Here is an 18,261-nt window from a genome sequence, read left to right as displayed (position 1 = left end):
TGGAGATTTGAATTTTGCCTTCATATAATTCTGGATCACTCATTTCTTTTAGACTAATGAAGATAGCTGAGCTGTGAATTTAGCTCTATACACAGTGTCTATGGGACTTTTCTCTCATCTGTAAGGTCTCCTGTCCGATTTATATACTACTGACATTGATCAGTTTAATTTATTGCTACTGCACAATATACTTCATGGGAAAATATATGTTTAGGTATATCTATATTACTATTTGCACAATCATAATAGAACTACCCAAAATCAGAAGAAAATAAATAATACTCTACAGCTTATTTGACATAAACCCTTCACCACCTTAGGATTTTCAGAAATGCAAGTTGTTTCCTCAATGTGCAACAAACTCTAAACACAGTAAGCAGCAAGAAATACATCGGCAATCTGCAAGAAATAGCAAAACTTCCTTTTCAAATCAACTGAAATAAAAAAGTTAATAATAAGGTAATATGTTTAATATCAGTTAACATTTTTAACATAGATATATGCATATGTGAACTGTGAATAGAATTTTCTGATATTCTGGTTGTTATTTTTACAAGTAGCCAGTAGAGAGCAGCCTTGTATTGAAAAGTCCTATGAACCTATACCAGACAATGTGCCCATGTCAGCTGTGCGCTCTCCTCCCCCTGGCTCAGTGATTCACCCTCCCATCGTCTCTCAAACAAAGAAGAGCTGCAGCCCTGATGAGAGCCGTGTGGATCTTGCTTTTCTTCAGATGGATTTTATTTTTGAGAATAAGGACAGATAAATTCATCACCCTCATGCAGATTGGATTGCACAGGATCTACATGACATCAAATATCAAGACAATCATTTAAGATATGGACATCAGAGGCTTTTGTCAGTGCTGGAAATGGCAAGTAGTCTGCTTCTTTCTCCTGTGTAGCTGGGGCTGGGTCTCTGGGCAGCTTCGTTATTCTATTGTTGAGGAGTCTGAGCCGGGGACATTGGTAGGAAATGTAGCTCAGGATCTGGGGATAAAACGTGCAGAGCTCTCTCAGCGCAGGATACATCTGAGATCTGAGAAATACCAAAGATATTTCAGTGTAAATCAGGCAAATGGAGGGCTGGTTGTGAAGGACAGGATTGATAGGGAGAGCCTGTGTGGATCTAGTCCCAGCTGTTTACTGCAGATAGAGGTTGTGGCTGAGAATCCTGTGGAGATTTTCACTCTAGAAATAGAGATTCTGGATATTAACGATAATTCTCCCACATTCTTGTCTAATGACCATATCATAGAGATCACTGAATTAGTAGAAAGTGCTGGTGCTAAATTTGCATTAGATATTGCAAAGGATTTAGATGTTGGTGTGAATGGCGTCAGTCAGTATACACTGAATACAAATCCTTATTTCTCATTGTCTGTGAAGAATCGTAAGGATGGAACGCTCATCCCTCAGCTGATACTAGAAAAGGTTTTAGACAGAGAAGAAAAACAAGAACATCACCTCATTCTCACAGTTATTGATGGAGGAGAACCGGCCAGATCAGGGACCTGCAGATTAACAATCGTTGTATTAGATATTAATGATAATCCTCCAGTCTTTAATCAGTCGGTTTATAAAATCTGCATTAGGGAAAATCTGCCACTGAATACTGTGATATTAACATTAAATGCGACAGATCAGGATGACGGAGCAAATGGTGAAATTCAGTTTTCCTTTGATGGTCATACATTTGAATCTGCTAGAGAAATATTTTCTCTAAATGAGCAAAATGGGGAGATTTATATCAATGGTCATGTAGATTTTGAAGAACAAAATTTCTATGAATTATCTATTAAAGGAGTAGATAAAGGATTTCCGAAACTTAAGGGAAACTGCATAGTTCAAGTAGAAATAGAAGATGTGAATGACAATCGGCCAGAAATTACATTTACTTTTGTAGCTACTAACATTCCAGAAAATACAGTGACTGGATATGTTGTTGGATACATAAATGTGAGAGACAAAGATTCAGGGAAAAATGGAGAAATACAACTTAGTGTTTCACCAAATGTGCCTTTTAAAATTAGACCTCTTAAAAATCATTATGCGCTGGTAACAAATGGGAATCTAGATAGAGAGCAAACACCCCAATACACCATAGAGCTGACAGCCTCTGATTTAGGGTCTCCTCCTCTATACAGTAAAACAAGCGTCACCCTCGGGGTGTCAGATATTAATGATAATGCTCCAGTGTTCACACAGTCTACTTATAATGCTTTCATTAAAGAGAACAGTGACCCCGGGACTCTTCTATGTACAGTATCTGCTACTGACCTAGATGAGGGGGTTAATTCTGATCTGGTTTACTCCATAGTTGAGAGTCAGATTGACGGCTCCTCTGTCTCCTCCTTTGTGTACATTAATTCCAATGATGGAAATATATATGCTCAGCGATCCTTTGATTATGAGCAGATCCAGGTTTTACAAATCACCATAAAGGTAGAAGACTCAGGATCGCCACAGTTGTCTTCCACTGTCCCCGTCTTTATCTTCATTCTGGATACAAATGACAATCCCCCCTCTCTGCTGTATCCAGAGCACTCTGAGGACCTCATTGTCCATGAGAGTATTCCCAAGTCTGCAAGTGCTGGATATCTGGTGACAAAACTGTCCGCAGTGGATCTGGACTCTGGTCACAATGCCTGGTTGATGTTTACTCTCATTGACCCCATCAATTATTCATTATTTCAAGTGTCTAAACTCACAGGAGAGGTGAGAACTGTAAGAGGATTACAGGAGACCGAGAACATGGAGCAACAACTTGTCATTTCTATCAGCGATCAGGGGACGCCTCCATTATCCACCACAGTGACTGTACTTGTCAGTATAGCGGATGAGGTTATAGTGGAAAGACAGAAATCTGGGGACTTCCTGACCAATTCCAAACCCCCATCAGATATGACTCTGTATCTAATCATCTCCCTAGTGGCCATCAGCTTAGTATCACTTGTCACCTTCATGATATTGTTGGTGAAATGTCTGAGGAAGGACACTTATGATTACAGCAGTAGTTGCTGTATTCTTGGTGGTTCCCAATCCAAATCCTACACAGATCAGTATCAGCCGGCTCTGTACCTGAACACAGATGGGACCTTAAAATACATGGAGGTCAGGATGGTTCCTCCAGGATCCAAGGGGCAGAGTTACCAAACTAATTTACCCCCAGTCATGAATCAGCAAGATTTTAATATTGCGAGGCCTGTGGATTTTCCTCAGTTAAACGATTTGATTAACAGCACCACAACATCCTCAGGAGTGAGCGGCCTAAATAATTCAGACATGGTAAATATTAAAAAAAAAAATTATTTTGATTAAACTTTTTTTTTTAAACTGCCTTGTTTTGTGTTTATAGAAAACTTTAAGTTGTAAAAGTTGTACAAGTATGTTGTAGATTCCAATCAATTAGCATTGTTATTGTACGTAATTAAGTGTTATCCTATTTGTGATGAGGCTTTGGTTAATTTTTGTCTGATTATTATACTTAAATGGTAACGTATTTGTTGTCAATTATTTAATAACTGTTGGTATTATGGAGTAATGCAGTTTACTATTAGCATATTTTAAAGTACAATTTATCTTTATTTTTTTACAGTTTTCTGTTTTCATTTTATTAACATATTGTAGTAATTTATATGAATGTAACAGAAAGTCTTGGGGTATGTACGCAAGTTAAGTATTGCCTGCAGTCAAGGTCAATTCTACTGCAAATATTGAGTGTTGGCAAGAAAGACACAACATTGAATGCTGCCGTTTTTGTCGTGTTTGTTTGTCACTGGAGTAGGTGAAAAATGCTGCAAAAATATTAAAGGCTTTGACACACTGCAGATACGAAACTGCTTAAAATCTGCAAGGAGAAAACAAGCAGCGTGTGCATGAGACTTGTGGAATCTCATTCACTTTTCTGGCCTTAGGAAATCTTTCAGTTTTTGTAACAAAAGTAACTGATAAAAAAATGACAAAAACTTAGCAAACTCTTAGCACATAATACCTAAAAGCAAATTCTTAGCACTTTCCTTTACAACGACCCAAACTCACAACTGTCAATGGGTTGTATCGGCTATTCCAATAATTTACGCACATTGTAAGCATATTATTGTGGCTTTCAAAATTGCTTTAACTTTTTTTGGGGGTATATGTAATACATTGGAATGTCAGTTAGCAAAAACTTAAATATTTTCACATAAAAGATTTGGAAATGTATTTTTAAACACTATTCGAGCATTCTAAGTTAAAAGTATACATTATATAGTGAATAGATATAGTCACAATGAAGAAAGTGGCTGCAAGGAGAATCTCTCTCCAGTGAACCTGCTTTGTCAGTGCATTACACAGATGTTCTATTAATTTCAATTGCCAATGTATTTTTATTATTATTTTCTCTTGCGATGGCTCTTTAGAAAAAATAAATACGTGTTGTCAATATAATTTGCAAATTGGTCATGATCAATGAGGGTCCAAAGAGTTTTAATTGATTTTCAGGTGACTCTTCTAACAAAATAATATTGTAAAATGTGAAGAATGACTTGTGTACTATTTCTTATTCTTTTAGTCTTTTTTTCTTACATAGCAAGACTAAATTATGAAGCCAGCAAAAACTGGAAAGGAAGGAAGAAGTGAAAGCACTCCAACCCAGGAATAAAAGAAAAAAAACGCTATTTCGGCATGTCAAACCAAGTTAGAAACATAAGAAACACCTACGTGTTTCTGGCGCATGAAAAACACCCTTAATCATCCTTCCTCCTTGCTTTCCAATTTTTGCTGTGCTCATCAGTGGGTAGAGCACCCACCCAATTTTTGAATTGGACTCTACGTACTCAATCATTTTCTGGATAGCGTCTGCAGTTCCATACTTCTCTCTCCAACCTAATTTATGAAGCCATGTATAGTTATTATCAACAGTCACTATCCTCATGGTGCTCACAATGTAAACTGACATAAAGAGTAACTAACTATCATATTATTTTTTTCATTAATAAATAGTACATGTGATAATAAGAATCTTTGCAAGTATTCTCATTAGAGAAATCTGCCTATATCTCCCAGACTAATCAGTCATTATCAGACTTCTCAACTCATGGGTAAAATTTGTCCAGTGGAAACAGGGTTTCCAATTACGGAGATAGATGACAGTTGTTGCTCATGAAGTTCTATGGCGATCTGTCATTTCAGGAGAACTTGCAGCAGAATGTCTGCGTCTGCTTCTAACTTTCCCTCAGTCTCCCGCTGACATCGCTGAATCGGCGTGTGTGACGCCGATTCAGCGATGTCTTCACTGGTAACCAGGGTAAACATCGGGTTACTAAGCGCAGGGCCGTGCTTAGTAACCCGATGTTTACCCTGGTTACCAGCGTAAACGTAAAAAACCAAACACTACATACTTACCTTCCGTGTCTGTCCTCCGGCGCTGTGCTTCTCTGCACTGGCTGTGAGCGCCGGCCAGTCGGAAAGCACAGCGTTGACGTCACCGCTCTGCTTTACGGCTGACCGGTGCTGACAGTGCAGAGGAAAGCACAGCGCCGGAGGACAGACACGGAATGTAAGTATGTAGTGTTTGGTTTTTTTACGTTTACGCTGGTAACCAGGGTAAACATTGGGTTACTAAGCGCGGCCCTGCGCTTAGTAACCCGATGTTTGCCCTGGTAACCCGGGGACTTCGGGATCGTTGGTCGCTGGAGAGCTGTCTGTGTGACAGCTCTCCAGCGACCAAACAGCGACGCTGCAGCGATCGGCATCGTTGTCGTATCGCTGCAGCGTCGTTTCAGTGTGACGGTACCCTTACCCACAGGGTCTATGGGACATTTCTCTCATCTGCAAGGACCCTTGAATTATTGACATTTATAAGAAACATATATTGCTACAGTACAAGGTACTTCATGGTTAAAATATGTTAAGTATGTCTATGAAAATATCCCTATATTCATAATAGATTTACTCAAACTCATTAGCACTTTTGATGACAGCAGAAAACATATCATAATTCACATTATTTGTCTGACTTAATTTTCTGCCTCTTATTTGTTCTAAAGTTATTTTTTTAAATTATCCATCTAAAAAATCAAGTTGTTGCCTCAATGTATATTTATAGCTAATATTGAATGTGCTTTATTTATTTATTTTTCATTTTACTCGTTTAAAAAAGCACCATTAATTCCATAGCAATTTACAGACATTATATCTACATGAAACACATAACTTTCTTTTTGTAATGATTGAAATCAAATAGTCTTCACATTAAACAATATTTTTTACATAGATGTATTCATATGTGAAGAGTATATTACATTTTCAGATATTCCAGCTGCAATTTTTAAAAGTCACCAGCAGAGAGCAGCCTTGTATTTAAGTTTACTATGAACCTATACCAGACAATGTGCCCTGTCAGCTCTGCGCTCTCCTCCCCCTGGCTCAGTGATCCACCCTCCCATCGTCTCTCACACAAAGAAGAGCTGCAGCCCTGATGAGAGCCGTGTGGATCTTTCTTTTCTTCAGATGGATTATCTTTTTGGGAATATGGACAGATAAATTCATCACCCTCATGCAGCTTGGATTACACAGGATCTATATGACATCAAATATCAAGACAATCATTTAAGATATGGACATCAGAGGCTTTTGTCAGTGCTGGAAATGGCAAGTAGTCTGCTCCTTTCTCCTGTGTAGCTGGGGCTGGGTCTCTGGGCAGCTTCGTTATTCTATTGTTGAGGAGTCTGAGCCGGGGACATTGGTAGGAAATGTAGCTCAGGATCTGGGGATAAAACGTGCAGAGCTCTCTCAGCGCAGGATACATCTGAGATCTGAGAAACACCAAAGATATTTCAGTGTAAATCAGGCAAATGGAGGACTGGTTGTGAAGGACAGGATTGATAGGGAGAGCCTGTGTGGATCTAGTCCCAGCTGTTTACAGCAGATAGAGGTTGCGGCTGAGAATCCTGTGGAGATTTTTACCCTAGAAATAGAGATTCTGGATATTAATGATAATTCTCCCTCATTTTTGTCTAGCAATCATACCATAGAAATCACAGAAATCTTTGCAGGTCCTGGTGCTCAATTTGCTTTAGAGATTGCTGAGGATTTAGATGTTGGTGTGAATGGTGTCAGTCAGTATACACTGAATACAAATCCTTATTTCTCATTGTCTGTGAAGAATCGTAAGGATGGAACGCTCATCCCTCAGCTGATACTAGAAAAGGTTTTAGATAGAGAAGAAAAACAAGAACATCACCTCATTCTCACAGCTATTGATGGAGGAGAACCGGCCAGATCAGGGACCTGCAGAATAACAATCGTTGTATTAGATATTAATGATAATCCTCCAGTCTTTAATCAGTCGGTTTATAAAATCTGCATTAGGGAAAATCTGCCTCTGAATACTGTGATATTAATATTAAATGCAACAGATCAGGATGACGGAGCAAATGGAGAAATACAGTTTTCCTTTGATGGTCACACATCGAAATCTGCTAGAGAAATATTTTCTCTAAATGAGCAAAATGGGGAGATTTCTATCAATGGTCATGTAGATTTTGAAGAACAAAACTTTTATGAATTATCTGTTAAGGCAGAAGATAAAGGGTTTCCAAAACTTAAAGGAAATTGCATGATTCAAGTAGAAATAGAAGATGTGAATGACAATAAGCCAGAAATTATATTTACCTCAGTGGCTAATGATGTTCCTGAAAATGCTCAATCTGGGGATATTGTAGGATATCTTACTGTGAGAGACAAAGATTCTGGGAAAAATAGAGAAATAAAATTGAGTTTATCACCAAATGTGCCTTTTAAAATTAGACCTCTTAAAAATCGTTATGCATTGGTCACTGATGGGAATCTGGATAGAGAGGAAACCCCGCAATACACTATAGAACTGACAGCCTCTGATTTAGGGTCTCCTCCTCTGTACAGTAAAACAAGCGTCACCCTTGGGGTGTCAGATATTAATGATAATGCTCCAGTGTTCACACAGTCTACTTATAATGCTTTCATTAAAGAGAACAGTGACCCCGGGACTCTTCTATGTACAGTATCTGCTACTGACCTGGATGAGGGGGTTAATTCTGATCTGGTTTACTCCATAGTTGAGAGTCAGATTGACGGCTCCTCTGTCTCCTCCTTTGTGTACATTCATTCTAATGATGGGAATATATATGCTCAGCGATCCTTTGACTATGAGCAGATCCAGGTATTACAAATCACCATAAAGGTAGAAGACTCAGGATCTCCACAGTTGTCTTCCACTGTCCCCGTCTTTATCTTCATTCTGGATACAAATGACAATCCCCCCTCTCTGCTGTATCCAGAGCACTCTGAGGACCTCATTGTCCAAGAGAGGATTCCCAAGTCTGCAAGTGCTGGATATCTGGTGACAAAACTGTCTGCAGTGGACCTGGACTCTGGTCACAATGCCTGGTTGGTGTTTACTCTCATTGACCCCATCAATTATTCCTCATTTCAAGTGTCTAAACTCACAGGAGAGGTGAGAACTGTAAGAGGATTACAGGAGACCGAGAACATGGAGCAACAACTTGTCATTTCTATCAGTGATCAGGGGACTCCTCCATTATCCACCACAGTGACTGTACTTCTCAGTATAGCTGATGAGGTTATAGTGGAAAGACCGAAATCTGGAGACTTCCTGACCAATTCCAAACCCCCATCGGATATGACTCTGTATCTAATCATCTCCCTAGTGGCCATCAGCTTAGTGTCACTTGTCACCTTCATGATATTATTGGTGAAATGTCTGAGGAAGGACAGTTATGATTACAGCAGTAGTTGCTGTATTGTTGGTGGATCCCAATCCAAATCCTACACAGATCAGTATCAGCCGGCTCTGTACCTGAACACAGACGGGACCTTAAAATACATGGAGGTCAGGATGGTTCCTCCAGGATCCCAGGGGCAGAGTTACCAAACTAATTTACCACCAGTACTGGAGCAACAAGATTTCAGTATTGTGGAGCCACTAAACTATCCTCAGTTAAAGGATATATATCAAGAAGCCTCATCTGTGGAAAATTCATCGAATGACACAAAGAATGTAAGTCATATTAGTTCTGTATGAAAACTTTAGTAACATAACTAAATAGGAAGTGAAATTATAGAGTTTTGCGATACATACTGTTGTACTACAAATATATTTATTGTATTATTACGTTTTTCATTGATCAATCTTACTAGTCTCTTCCTAAGTTTTAGGATCTTAATGCAGTTGGGGGGGAATTTTTATTCTGCAAAAGGCCATTAGGATATTTATACCATTCATACAAATTGCACTGTATCTCTGCCCGCAAAGTACATCCTGATACTGGCATTGTTGTCTGGACGTAATTTTTCATTGAATGCACCTCAGCATTCAGTAGAGAACACTGTGAACACATTTTCACAAAGTGAGGAAAAAATAAATGAGCAGGCAGTCATTAAAATACAGCTGCCAACCCATGTACTGTGATCCCCAGAAATCTGCCCTTCGGCCAGATAAATGGTCATTGAGGGATGTAAATGGTCTGCGGGCCTGAGTTTCCCAACCCATAGGTTTAAGAGATGTGTTTGCTCCCTGATTTTGCTACTTGATGTCACCTAATGGCCTCAGTGTCAGGTAACATAAAAGTTGCACTAAACATGAAATCAAGAGAAGTGCTCCATAGCTTAAATTCATGTGACAGATATATTGTTGATTTAATATATATAACACTTATATAACACATTTAACCCTGTGTAGTTGTGCGAATTTCAGGGACAATATTGAGAAATACTGGATTGAAAAGGAACTCCAGTATCCTCACTGCTACTGCCCCACCTGTAAGTCCAACTAAGTGACTAATGCTGAGTAGTGCAGGATAAAGAAAGTATTATATTGGCACTGCATCTTAATGTTCGAAGAAGAAGCCTGATCAATTTTATGCAAATTATTATTATTATTATTGTACATTTTTATAGCGCCATTTATTCCATGGCGCTTTACATGTGAAAAGGGGGCAAATATAGACAAATACAAACTAAACATGAGCAAAAAACAAGGCACACAGGTACATAAGGAGGGAGAACCCTGCCTGCGAGGGCTCAAAGTTTACAGGGGATGAGTGAGGACATACTAGGAGAGGGTAGAGCTGGTTGTATGGCGGTTCAGTAGGTTGAGGATCACTGCAGGCTGTAGGCTTGTGGGAATAGATGAGTCTTCAGGCTCTTTTTGATGGTTTCTATGGTAGGTGAGAGTCTGATGTGTTGTGGTAGAGTTCCAGAGTAAGGGGGAAGCACCGGAGAAGTCTTGGATGCGGTTGTGGGAAAAAGAGATGATAGTGGAGTAGAGAAAGAGGTCTTGAGAGGATCAGAGGTTGTGTGTAGGTGAGTACCGGGAGACCATGTCACAGATGTATGGAAGAGACAGGTTGTGGATGGCTTTGTATGTCACTGTAAGGGTTTTGAACTGGAGTCTCTGGGTGATAGGAAGCCAGTGAAGGGCTTGGCATAGGAGAGAGGCTGGGGAATAGCGGGGAGACAGGTAGATTAGTCAGGCAGCAGAGTGTAAGATGGATTGGAGTGGTGCCAGAGTGCTAGAAAGGAGGTCAGAGAGTACGAGGTTGCAGTAGTCAAGGTGGGAGATGATAAGGGCATGCATTAGTGTTTTTGTGGTGTTGCAGTCAAGGAATGGGTGGATCCGAGTGATATTTTAGAATTTGAGACGGCAGGAGGAGGCAAGGGCTTGGATATGTGGCTTGAAAGAGAGGGCAGAGTCAAGGATCACCCCGAGGCACTGGGCGTATGGGACTGGGGAAAGTAAGCATCCATTTACATTGATAGATACGTCTGGTGGAGGGGTAGAGTGAGATGGGGAAATATGATGAATTCTGTTTTGTCCATGTTCCGTTTTAGAAAGCGAGCAGAAAAGAAGGCTGAGAAAGCAGACAGTGTGGGATTTTGGTAAGGAGATGAGGTCAGGTCCAGATAGGTAGATCTTCGTGTCATCAGCGTAGAGATGATACTGCATACCGTGGGATTCTATGAGCTGTCCTAGGCCGAAGGTGTAGATGGAGAGGAATAGGGGTCCTAGAACAGAGCCTTGAGGAACATCGATGGACAAGGGTTGGAGTGAGGAGGTGGTGTGGGGGAGGGAGACGCTGAATGGTCGGTCTCTCAGATACCACGATATCCAGGATAGGGCCAAGTCTGTGAGGCCAAGAGATTAGAGGATCTGTAGCAGAAGGGAGTGGTCCACAGTTTCAAAGGCCAAAGACAGGTCCAGGAGAAGGAGGACAAGTAGTGTCGCTTGCCCTTGGCAGTTAGTAGGTCATTGGTGACTTTAGTTAGGGTAGTTTCGGTTGAGTGATGGGGTCAGAAGCCATATTATAACCAAAGAGGGAGCACGAGGAGAGGCGGGAGGACAGTTCAAGATGGACATGTTATTCCAGTAGTTTTGAGGCATAAGAAAAGGGAGAAGAGATATTGGGCGATTGCTAGACACAGAGGATGGGTTAAATTTTTGCTCAAATAATTGTGTTCCATTTTGCAACACTTCTTTTAATTTTGTCTCTCTCCTGCACTATTGATTCAGTACCTTTGGAGCTGTGCTATACTTGGCTTTTCTGCCAATCTGCCAATTGGTTCAAGTCTGAGCAGTGGGACTTCCACCAGTCAGCAAGTTATCACCTATTCTGAAAATAAGGGATAACTTGTTTAAACTGAACAAACCCCTTAAAGTTTTTCAAGAAGTTGTGGACATCTGTGCAATATATTTTCAAGCACTATATGTTTTGCAATGGCATTTTATTATCTAAAACAATTGTACATGAGTTCCTGGACAAATCCTTAAAACACTCATTATGGCCCTTTGTATTAATGTTTAACTTTTTTATACTTCTTTTTGAACTTTTACTGGTAAGCAATTTGATATATTTTAAAGAAAGAATCTCTCAATTAATAGAACCAAATTTGTAAATGTTAAGATCTAGAAATATAGAACATAGATCAAGTGATAATATAACATGAGGGATTTAGCAAAAATATTCAACTTTATTAAACATTACATTTCTAACAATGACAGTACTTTAAGGTGAAGGAGAAAAGCAGCTAAAAACTGATGTGGGAAAAGATGGAGGAATTTACATCCCACCAGGGAGAAAACACAAATGTCCCACTGGCACTACAACCACAAACAGTACAGAAATCGTATGCTGGTATAGTAATGGTAAAGAGAGGGGCGCAATAGCGCAGTTACCAAAATAAAAATTAGTTTACTGAAAGGTAAAATTCTCACCTTTACACATTGTGAGTATGCACAACACATATAGTAAGTATGATAGGAGGGCTGCAGATGGCACAGGACCCGCAAAAGATCTTCAAGAAATTCTGGATAGGATATTCAAGATGCCGACAATTCCGCACTCCTCCAAAATGCTCTGAGCAATCTAGGCTATGTACCTGAGGAAGTGGACAGGACGTCCATGAAACGCGTAGTTTTATAGCCCTGAATAAAGTATGGAACTCTTCTGAACTCTGTGCTTCCCATGCCTGATTTTGGAGCAGCGCGGAATTGTCGGCATCTTTAATACCCTATCCAGAATGCTGGTGTAGTGAAACACAGGCATCAATTATATAAATAAAGACTTATTAAATCAATTGACAATATATGTGAAATATCTGTGAAAGGGCAGAAAGCTAATAATGTTCCTGTACAACATTAACTTGATATGATATAAATTTGATATCCTTTTAAATCTTATTTGTTGAGCTTTTATAAAGTAGTTGAGCCTGATCATAGTGCTATGTGTTATTCCAAAATGATTTCTGCATTTTATTTGGTGCTTTTTTATAGCGATTTCTACAATTGATTTTTTAAATTATTATTATTCATATTTAGCATTTGCTAGAGATGAGCATATCACTTTGCACAATCCCGGTCCACGTTCCAGGTCGATGCTCTCTGACAGTGGACAGTAGATATATGAATTTCCTAGGCCTCCAGAATCCTCAGCACGGCGTTTGATTCCCCAACCTGGTGTGACATCATCTATAGGGCATGTAGGTGAAGTCTTGTCAGCCCGGCTAATCATAAGCTGAGACTGGCATACCAAAGTGTAAGGAAGTTCATGAAGCTCCTGTCCACGGCCAGAGAGCACTGGCCTGGACCATGGACCAGGATTTCGTTAAGCGATCTGGTCACCTTTTAGTATTTACAGATGATTAAGTAAAAAAAAAAGATGATTTTACAGTTTATATTACTGATTTGATTCAGTATTAAAATATTATTCTTTTTTCTATGACAATGTCTACCTTCTTATTGAGAAATTAATTATATACAGCATGTATTAATGTTTTATCAGGTGTATAACTCAACTCAACAGTTGTAATAATTTGTATTATATGGTACTATGCCTGTGATATTTACATAGGCAACTTCTCATTGATTTGTCATGAACTGCAGTCATTCTACTCATATATCAAAGCCAAAGCAACTGGAAATCCACACGGTACAGATGGAGCTTGTCTTATAATATGATTAGATTATTAGAAACATTTCTCCTAAATAATTCAGTAAAGGGCCAAGCTTTTCAATATTCTATAAGGGTAATGATCAGCTCTCATTAAATGTAAAAGCTTTTATCTTCTGCTTGAGCATCATCTGCATCGTTTTCATCCTTTTTTTATTTTATTACAGAAGATGGTATTTCTCTAACTGGCAGACATGATATGTGACACTTACATGGGGACACAAGGCCATTTACGATGTTAACTGAAGTAATTTAAAATTGGCAAATAAGGGATTTATGATAAAAAAAAATTACAAAATGGTAACAGCTAATTGCATTGTATGCAGCATAGAATACATTTTCTTTTTGGATATTTTGTAGCAAACTTCCATCAATAAAGAAACATGGAACAGTCTCAGAAACCTGAATATTTGGAATAGGAAGGTTTATTGTGTGTTTTGTCTTTTTGTATTTTTTTTTCATGTTTACCTCTTGTAATTTATTGCTAAATATTATGTAACCAGTAAAATATATAGTTTTGTGTTGCAATATTGATAGAAGTGAAGCTAGAATCATGGAAGGTTTCAATTAGGTTCAAATAGGAATCTGGGCCATAAATGATGAGGACTTGATCACAAATAGTAACTGTGCCCTATGACAGAGGTGTCAAACTGCATTCCTCGAGGGCCGCCAACAGTTGATGTTTTCAGGATTTCCTTAGCATTCCACAAGGTGCTGGAATCATTCTGTGCAGGTGATTAAATTATCACCTGTGCAATACAAGGAAATCCTGAAAACATGACCTGTTGGCGGCCCTCGAGGAATGCAGTTTGACACCCCTGCCCTATGAGACTATTATATATAATTGATACAAGATATTATATGATGTACAGTATTCACCTGGAGTTTGAAAGTGGTTCTTTAAATATTTTTTTTTTATATGGAAGCTTAATCTAAAAATGTAAAGAATTGTAAGAATTTGTGTATATTTGTTGGATTCCTATTTCCAGTCAGTACAACAGTGAATAATGATGAACAGTTCAAGGGTCTTGTCATTTCCATATCACGTTCTACTGGCAAGAAAATATAGAGTCATATTTAATGTATACTGATGTAATATATGTGCAGTAAGAGACACACAAAAGCATTAGTATCAACAAAGTAAAAATCCAAGGCAAAACGTATCATTACCTAAAAATAGTAGTATGCGATCTCTAACTTAAATGTTTTCCAGAAGATTTCATTGTCAATGAAGACAAATTATTTTATTTATTTTTTATGTGCAGATAATTGACATTTATCTGTCTTATATTTCTGACATGATTTATTTTGCTTATTATTAACTTCAAACCTTTATATTACTTTTGATGATGAGAAACTTTTAATAAACATTTTAGTCTCTGACTGCACGTCTGACGATAGCGATAGTCATAGGCTATTCAGGTAATTTTTAATAATTTATAGCACGACTGTATTGGAAGAGTTTGAAAGGAAGTTTGCTAATATATAATCATACATTCCATTGTGAATGGTATTGTACTCTTGAGAACACATTACATATTCTTTTTCAATAATTCCATATTATTACCTCTGTATTTGAAAACATGCCTACACTTTTAAATACTAACAAAAGCTGTTGCCTTTATTTTAAAGTTTAGTTTGCCGCATTTCTCCATATTAGCCACTAGAGGGTAGACTTGTCATCCAGTAGATTACTCAGTCTATACCAGAGAATGTGCCCATGTCAGCTGTGCGCTCTCCTCCCCCTGGCTCAGTGATTCACCCTCCCACCGTCTCTCACACAAAGAAGAGCTGCAGCCCTGATGAGAGCCGTGTGGATCTTTCTTTTCTTCAGATGGATTATATTTTTAGGAATATGGACAGATAAATTCATCATCCTCATGCAGATTGGATTACACAGGATCTACATGACATCAAATATCAAGAGAATCATTTAAGATATGGACATCAGAGGCTTTTGTCTGGGCTGGAAATGGCAAGTAGTCTGCTCCTTTCTCCTGTGTAGCTGGGGCTGGGTCTCTGGGCAGCTTCGTTATTCTATTGTTGAGGAGTCTGAGCCGGGGACATTGGTAGGAAATGTAGCTCAGGATCTGGGGATAAAACGTGCAGAGCTCTCTCAGCGCAGGATACATCTGAGATCTGAGAAATACCAAGGATATTTCAGTGTAAATCAGGCAAATGGAGGGCTGGTTGTGAAGGACAGGATTGATAGGGAGAGCCTGTGTGGATCTAGTCCCAGCTGTTTACTGCAGATAGAGGTTGTGGCTGAGAATCCTGTGGAGCTTTTTACCCTAGAAATAGATATTTTGGATATTAATGATAATTCTCCCACATTCTCATCCCCTGATCGCTTTATTAAGATCAATGAATTGTTGGAAACTCCTGGTGCTCAATTTGCTTTAGAGATTGCAGAGGATTTAGATGTCGGTGTGAATGGTGTCAGTCAGTATACACTGAATACAAATCCTTATTTCTCATTGTCTGTGAAGAATCGTAAGGATGGAACGCTCATCCCTCAGCTGATACTAGAAAAGGTTTTAGACAGAGAAGAAAAACAAGAACATCACCTCATTCTCACAGCTATTGATGGAGGAGAACCGGCCAGATCAGGGACCTGCAGAATAACAATTGTTGTATTAGATGTGAATGATAATCCTCCAGTCTTTAATCAGGCAGTTTATAAAATCAGCATTAGGGAAAATCTGCCTCTGAATACTGTGATATTAACATTGAATGCGACAGATCAGGATGACGGAGCAAATGGAGAAATACAGTTCTCCTTTGGTGATCACACATCTAAATTTGCTAGGCAATATTTTTTTCTAAATGAAAAAAATGGTGAGATTTCTTTAATTGGAATTTTAGATTTTGAAAAACAGAATTTTTTCGAGTTGTCAATTAAGGCCACAGATAATGGATTTCCAAAATTAAAAGGAAACTGCATAGTTCAAGTGGAAATAGAAGATATAAATGATAATCCTCCTGAAATTACATTTACCTCAGTGACTAACGATGTTCCGGAAAATGCCCTAACTGGTGATGTGGTAGGATTTATTAATGTGAGAGACAATGATTCTGGAAAAAATGGAGAAATAAAATTGAGATTATCACCTAATGTGCCTTTTAAAATAAGACCTCTTAAAAATCGTTATGCATTGGTCACAGATGGTAATCTGGATAGAGAAGAAACCTCCCAATACACTATAGAGCTGACAGCCTCTGATTTAGGGTCTCCTCCTCTGTACAGTAAAACAAGCGTCACCCTCGGGGTGTCAGATATTAATGATAATCCTCCAGTGTTCACACAGTCTACTTATAATGCTTTCATTAAGGAGAACAGTGACCCCGGGACTCTTCTATGTACAGTATCTGCTACTGACCTAGATGAGGGGGTTAATTCTGATCTGGTTTACTCCATAGTTGAGAGTCAGATTGATGGCTCCTCTGTCTCTTCCTTTGTGTACATTCATTCTAATGATGGGAATATATTTGCTCAGAGATCATTTGATTATGAACAGATCCAGGTTTTACAAATCACCATAAAGGTAGAAGACTCAGGATCTCCACAGTTGTCTTCCACTGTTCCCGTCTTTATCTTCATTCTGGATACAAATGACAATCCCCCCTCTCTGCTGTATCCAGAGCACTCTGAGGACCTCATTGTTCAAGAGAGGATTCCCAAGTCTGCAAGTGCTGGATATCTGGTGACAAAGCTGTCCGCAGTGGATCTGGACTCTGGTCACAATGCCTGGTTGGTGTTTACTCTCATTGAACCCATCAGTTATTCATCATTTCTAGTATCTAAACTCACAGGAGAGGTGAGAACTGTAAGAGGATTACAGGAGACCGAGAACATGGAGCAACAACTTGTCATTTCTATCAGTGATCAGGGGACTCCTCCATTATCCACCACAGTGACTGTACTTGTCAGTATAGCGGATGAGGTAATAGTGGAAAGACCAAAATCTGGAGACTTCCTGACCAATTCCAAACCCCCATCAGATATGACTCTGTATCTAATCATCTCACTAGTGGCCATCAGCTTAGTGTCACTTGTCACCTTCATGATATTATTGGTGAAATGTCTGAGGAAGGACAGCTATGATTACAGCAGTAGTTGCTGTATTCTTGGTGGATCTCAATCCAAATCCTACACAGATCAGTATCAGCCGGCTCTGTACCTGAACACAGACGGGACATTAAAATACATGGAGGTCAGGATGGTTCCCCCAGGATGCCAGGGACAGAGTTACCAAACTAATTTACCCCCAGTCCTGGAGCAACAAGATTTCAATATTGTACAACCTTTAAATTATCCTCAATTAAAAGATGTATATCAAGAAATCTCATCTGAAGGGAATTCATCAAATGATGCAAACAATGTAAGTCCTAATATTTTAGCTTACTTACATGCTGGTTGATTTTATGGAACAAATATGATATCAAATTATAAAACTTGCGGTGTTAAAGGAGTTCGCATCTGTTGAATTTATTTTACAGTGGCATTTTATTGACTGAATCAATTAAATTAATTCCTTTATTAATCCTAAAAACTGTTTTTATTTACTTACAATTAACCCTTTCCCAACATGGTAATATTCCGTTTATGCGCTTTTGTTGTTTTCTTTTCTTCTCACAAGAGTGATATTTTTTGCTGGCATAGCTGTATGAAAGTTTGATTTTTGAGAGATAAATCGTAGTTTTGAAAGACACCGTTCATTTTATAATTCTGAAAAGAAGGTGCCATTGCACATTTGTTTTTCCTTTTATGG

The 18,261-nt window shown here is 38.8% G+C and overlaps 1 protein-coding gene across 17 annotated transcripts in view; it reads left to right on the top strand.

The window, feature by feature from the left end:
• Positions 1–18,261, top strand: part of LOC138675454 (protocadherin gamma-A4-like) — a 732,953-nt gene that overhangs the window by 427,608 nt on the left and 287,084 nt on the right. For 2 of the 17 annotated variants that reach the window (XM_069763667.1, XM_069763653.1), the window contains exon 1: positions 6,442–9,042. The exons of 13 other annotated variants lie outside the window; for them this stretch is intronic. In XM_069763667.1, the coding sequence (XP_069619768.1) occupies positions 6,601–9,042 (2,442 nt within the window). In that variant the 5' untranslated portion in view covers positions 6,442–6,600. Of the gene's footprint in view, positions 1–813; positions 3,288–6,441; positions 9,043–15,282; positions 17,872–18,261 lie in introns of those variants that run through there. 2 more of the 17 variants (XM_069763644.1, XM_069763660.1) reach the window with 2 other exon arrangements.

The sequence above is a fragment of the Ranitomeya imitator genome, chromosome 4, assembly GCF_032444005.1.
Source record: "Ranitomeya imitator isolate aRanImi1 chromosome 4, aRanImi1.pri, whole genome shotgun sequence".
In the NCBI taxonomy this organism is placed as follows: Eukaryota; Metazoa; Chordata; class Amphibia; order Anura; family Dendrobatidae; genus Ranitomeya; species Ranitomeya imitator.
The sequence above is the reverse complement of the archived record's forward strand: the minus strand, read 5'-3'. Positions and strand labels throughout refer to the sequence as shown.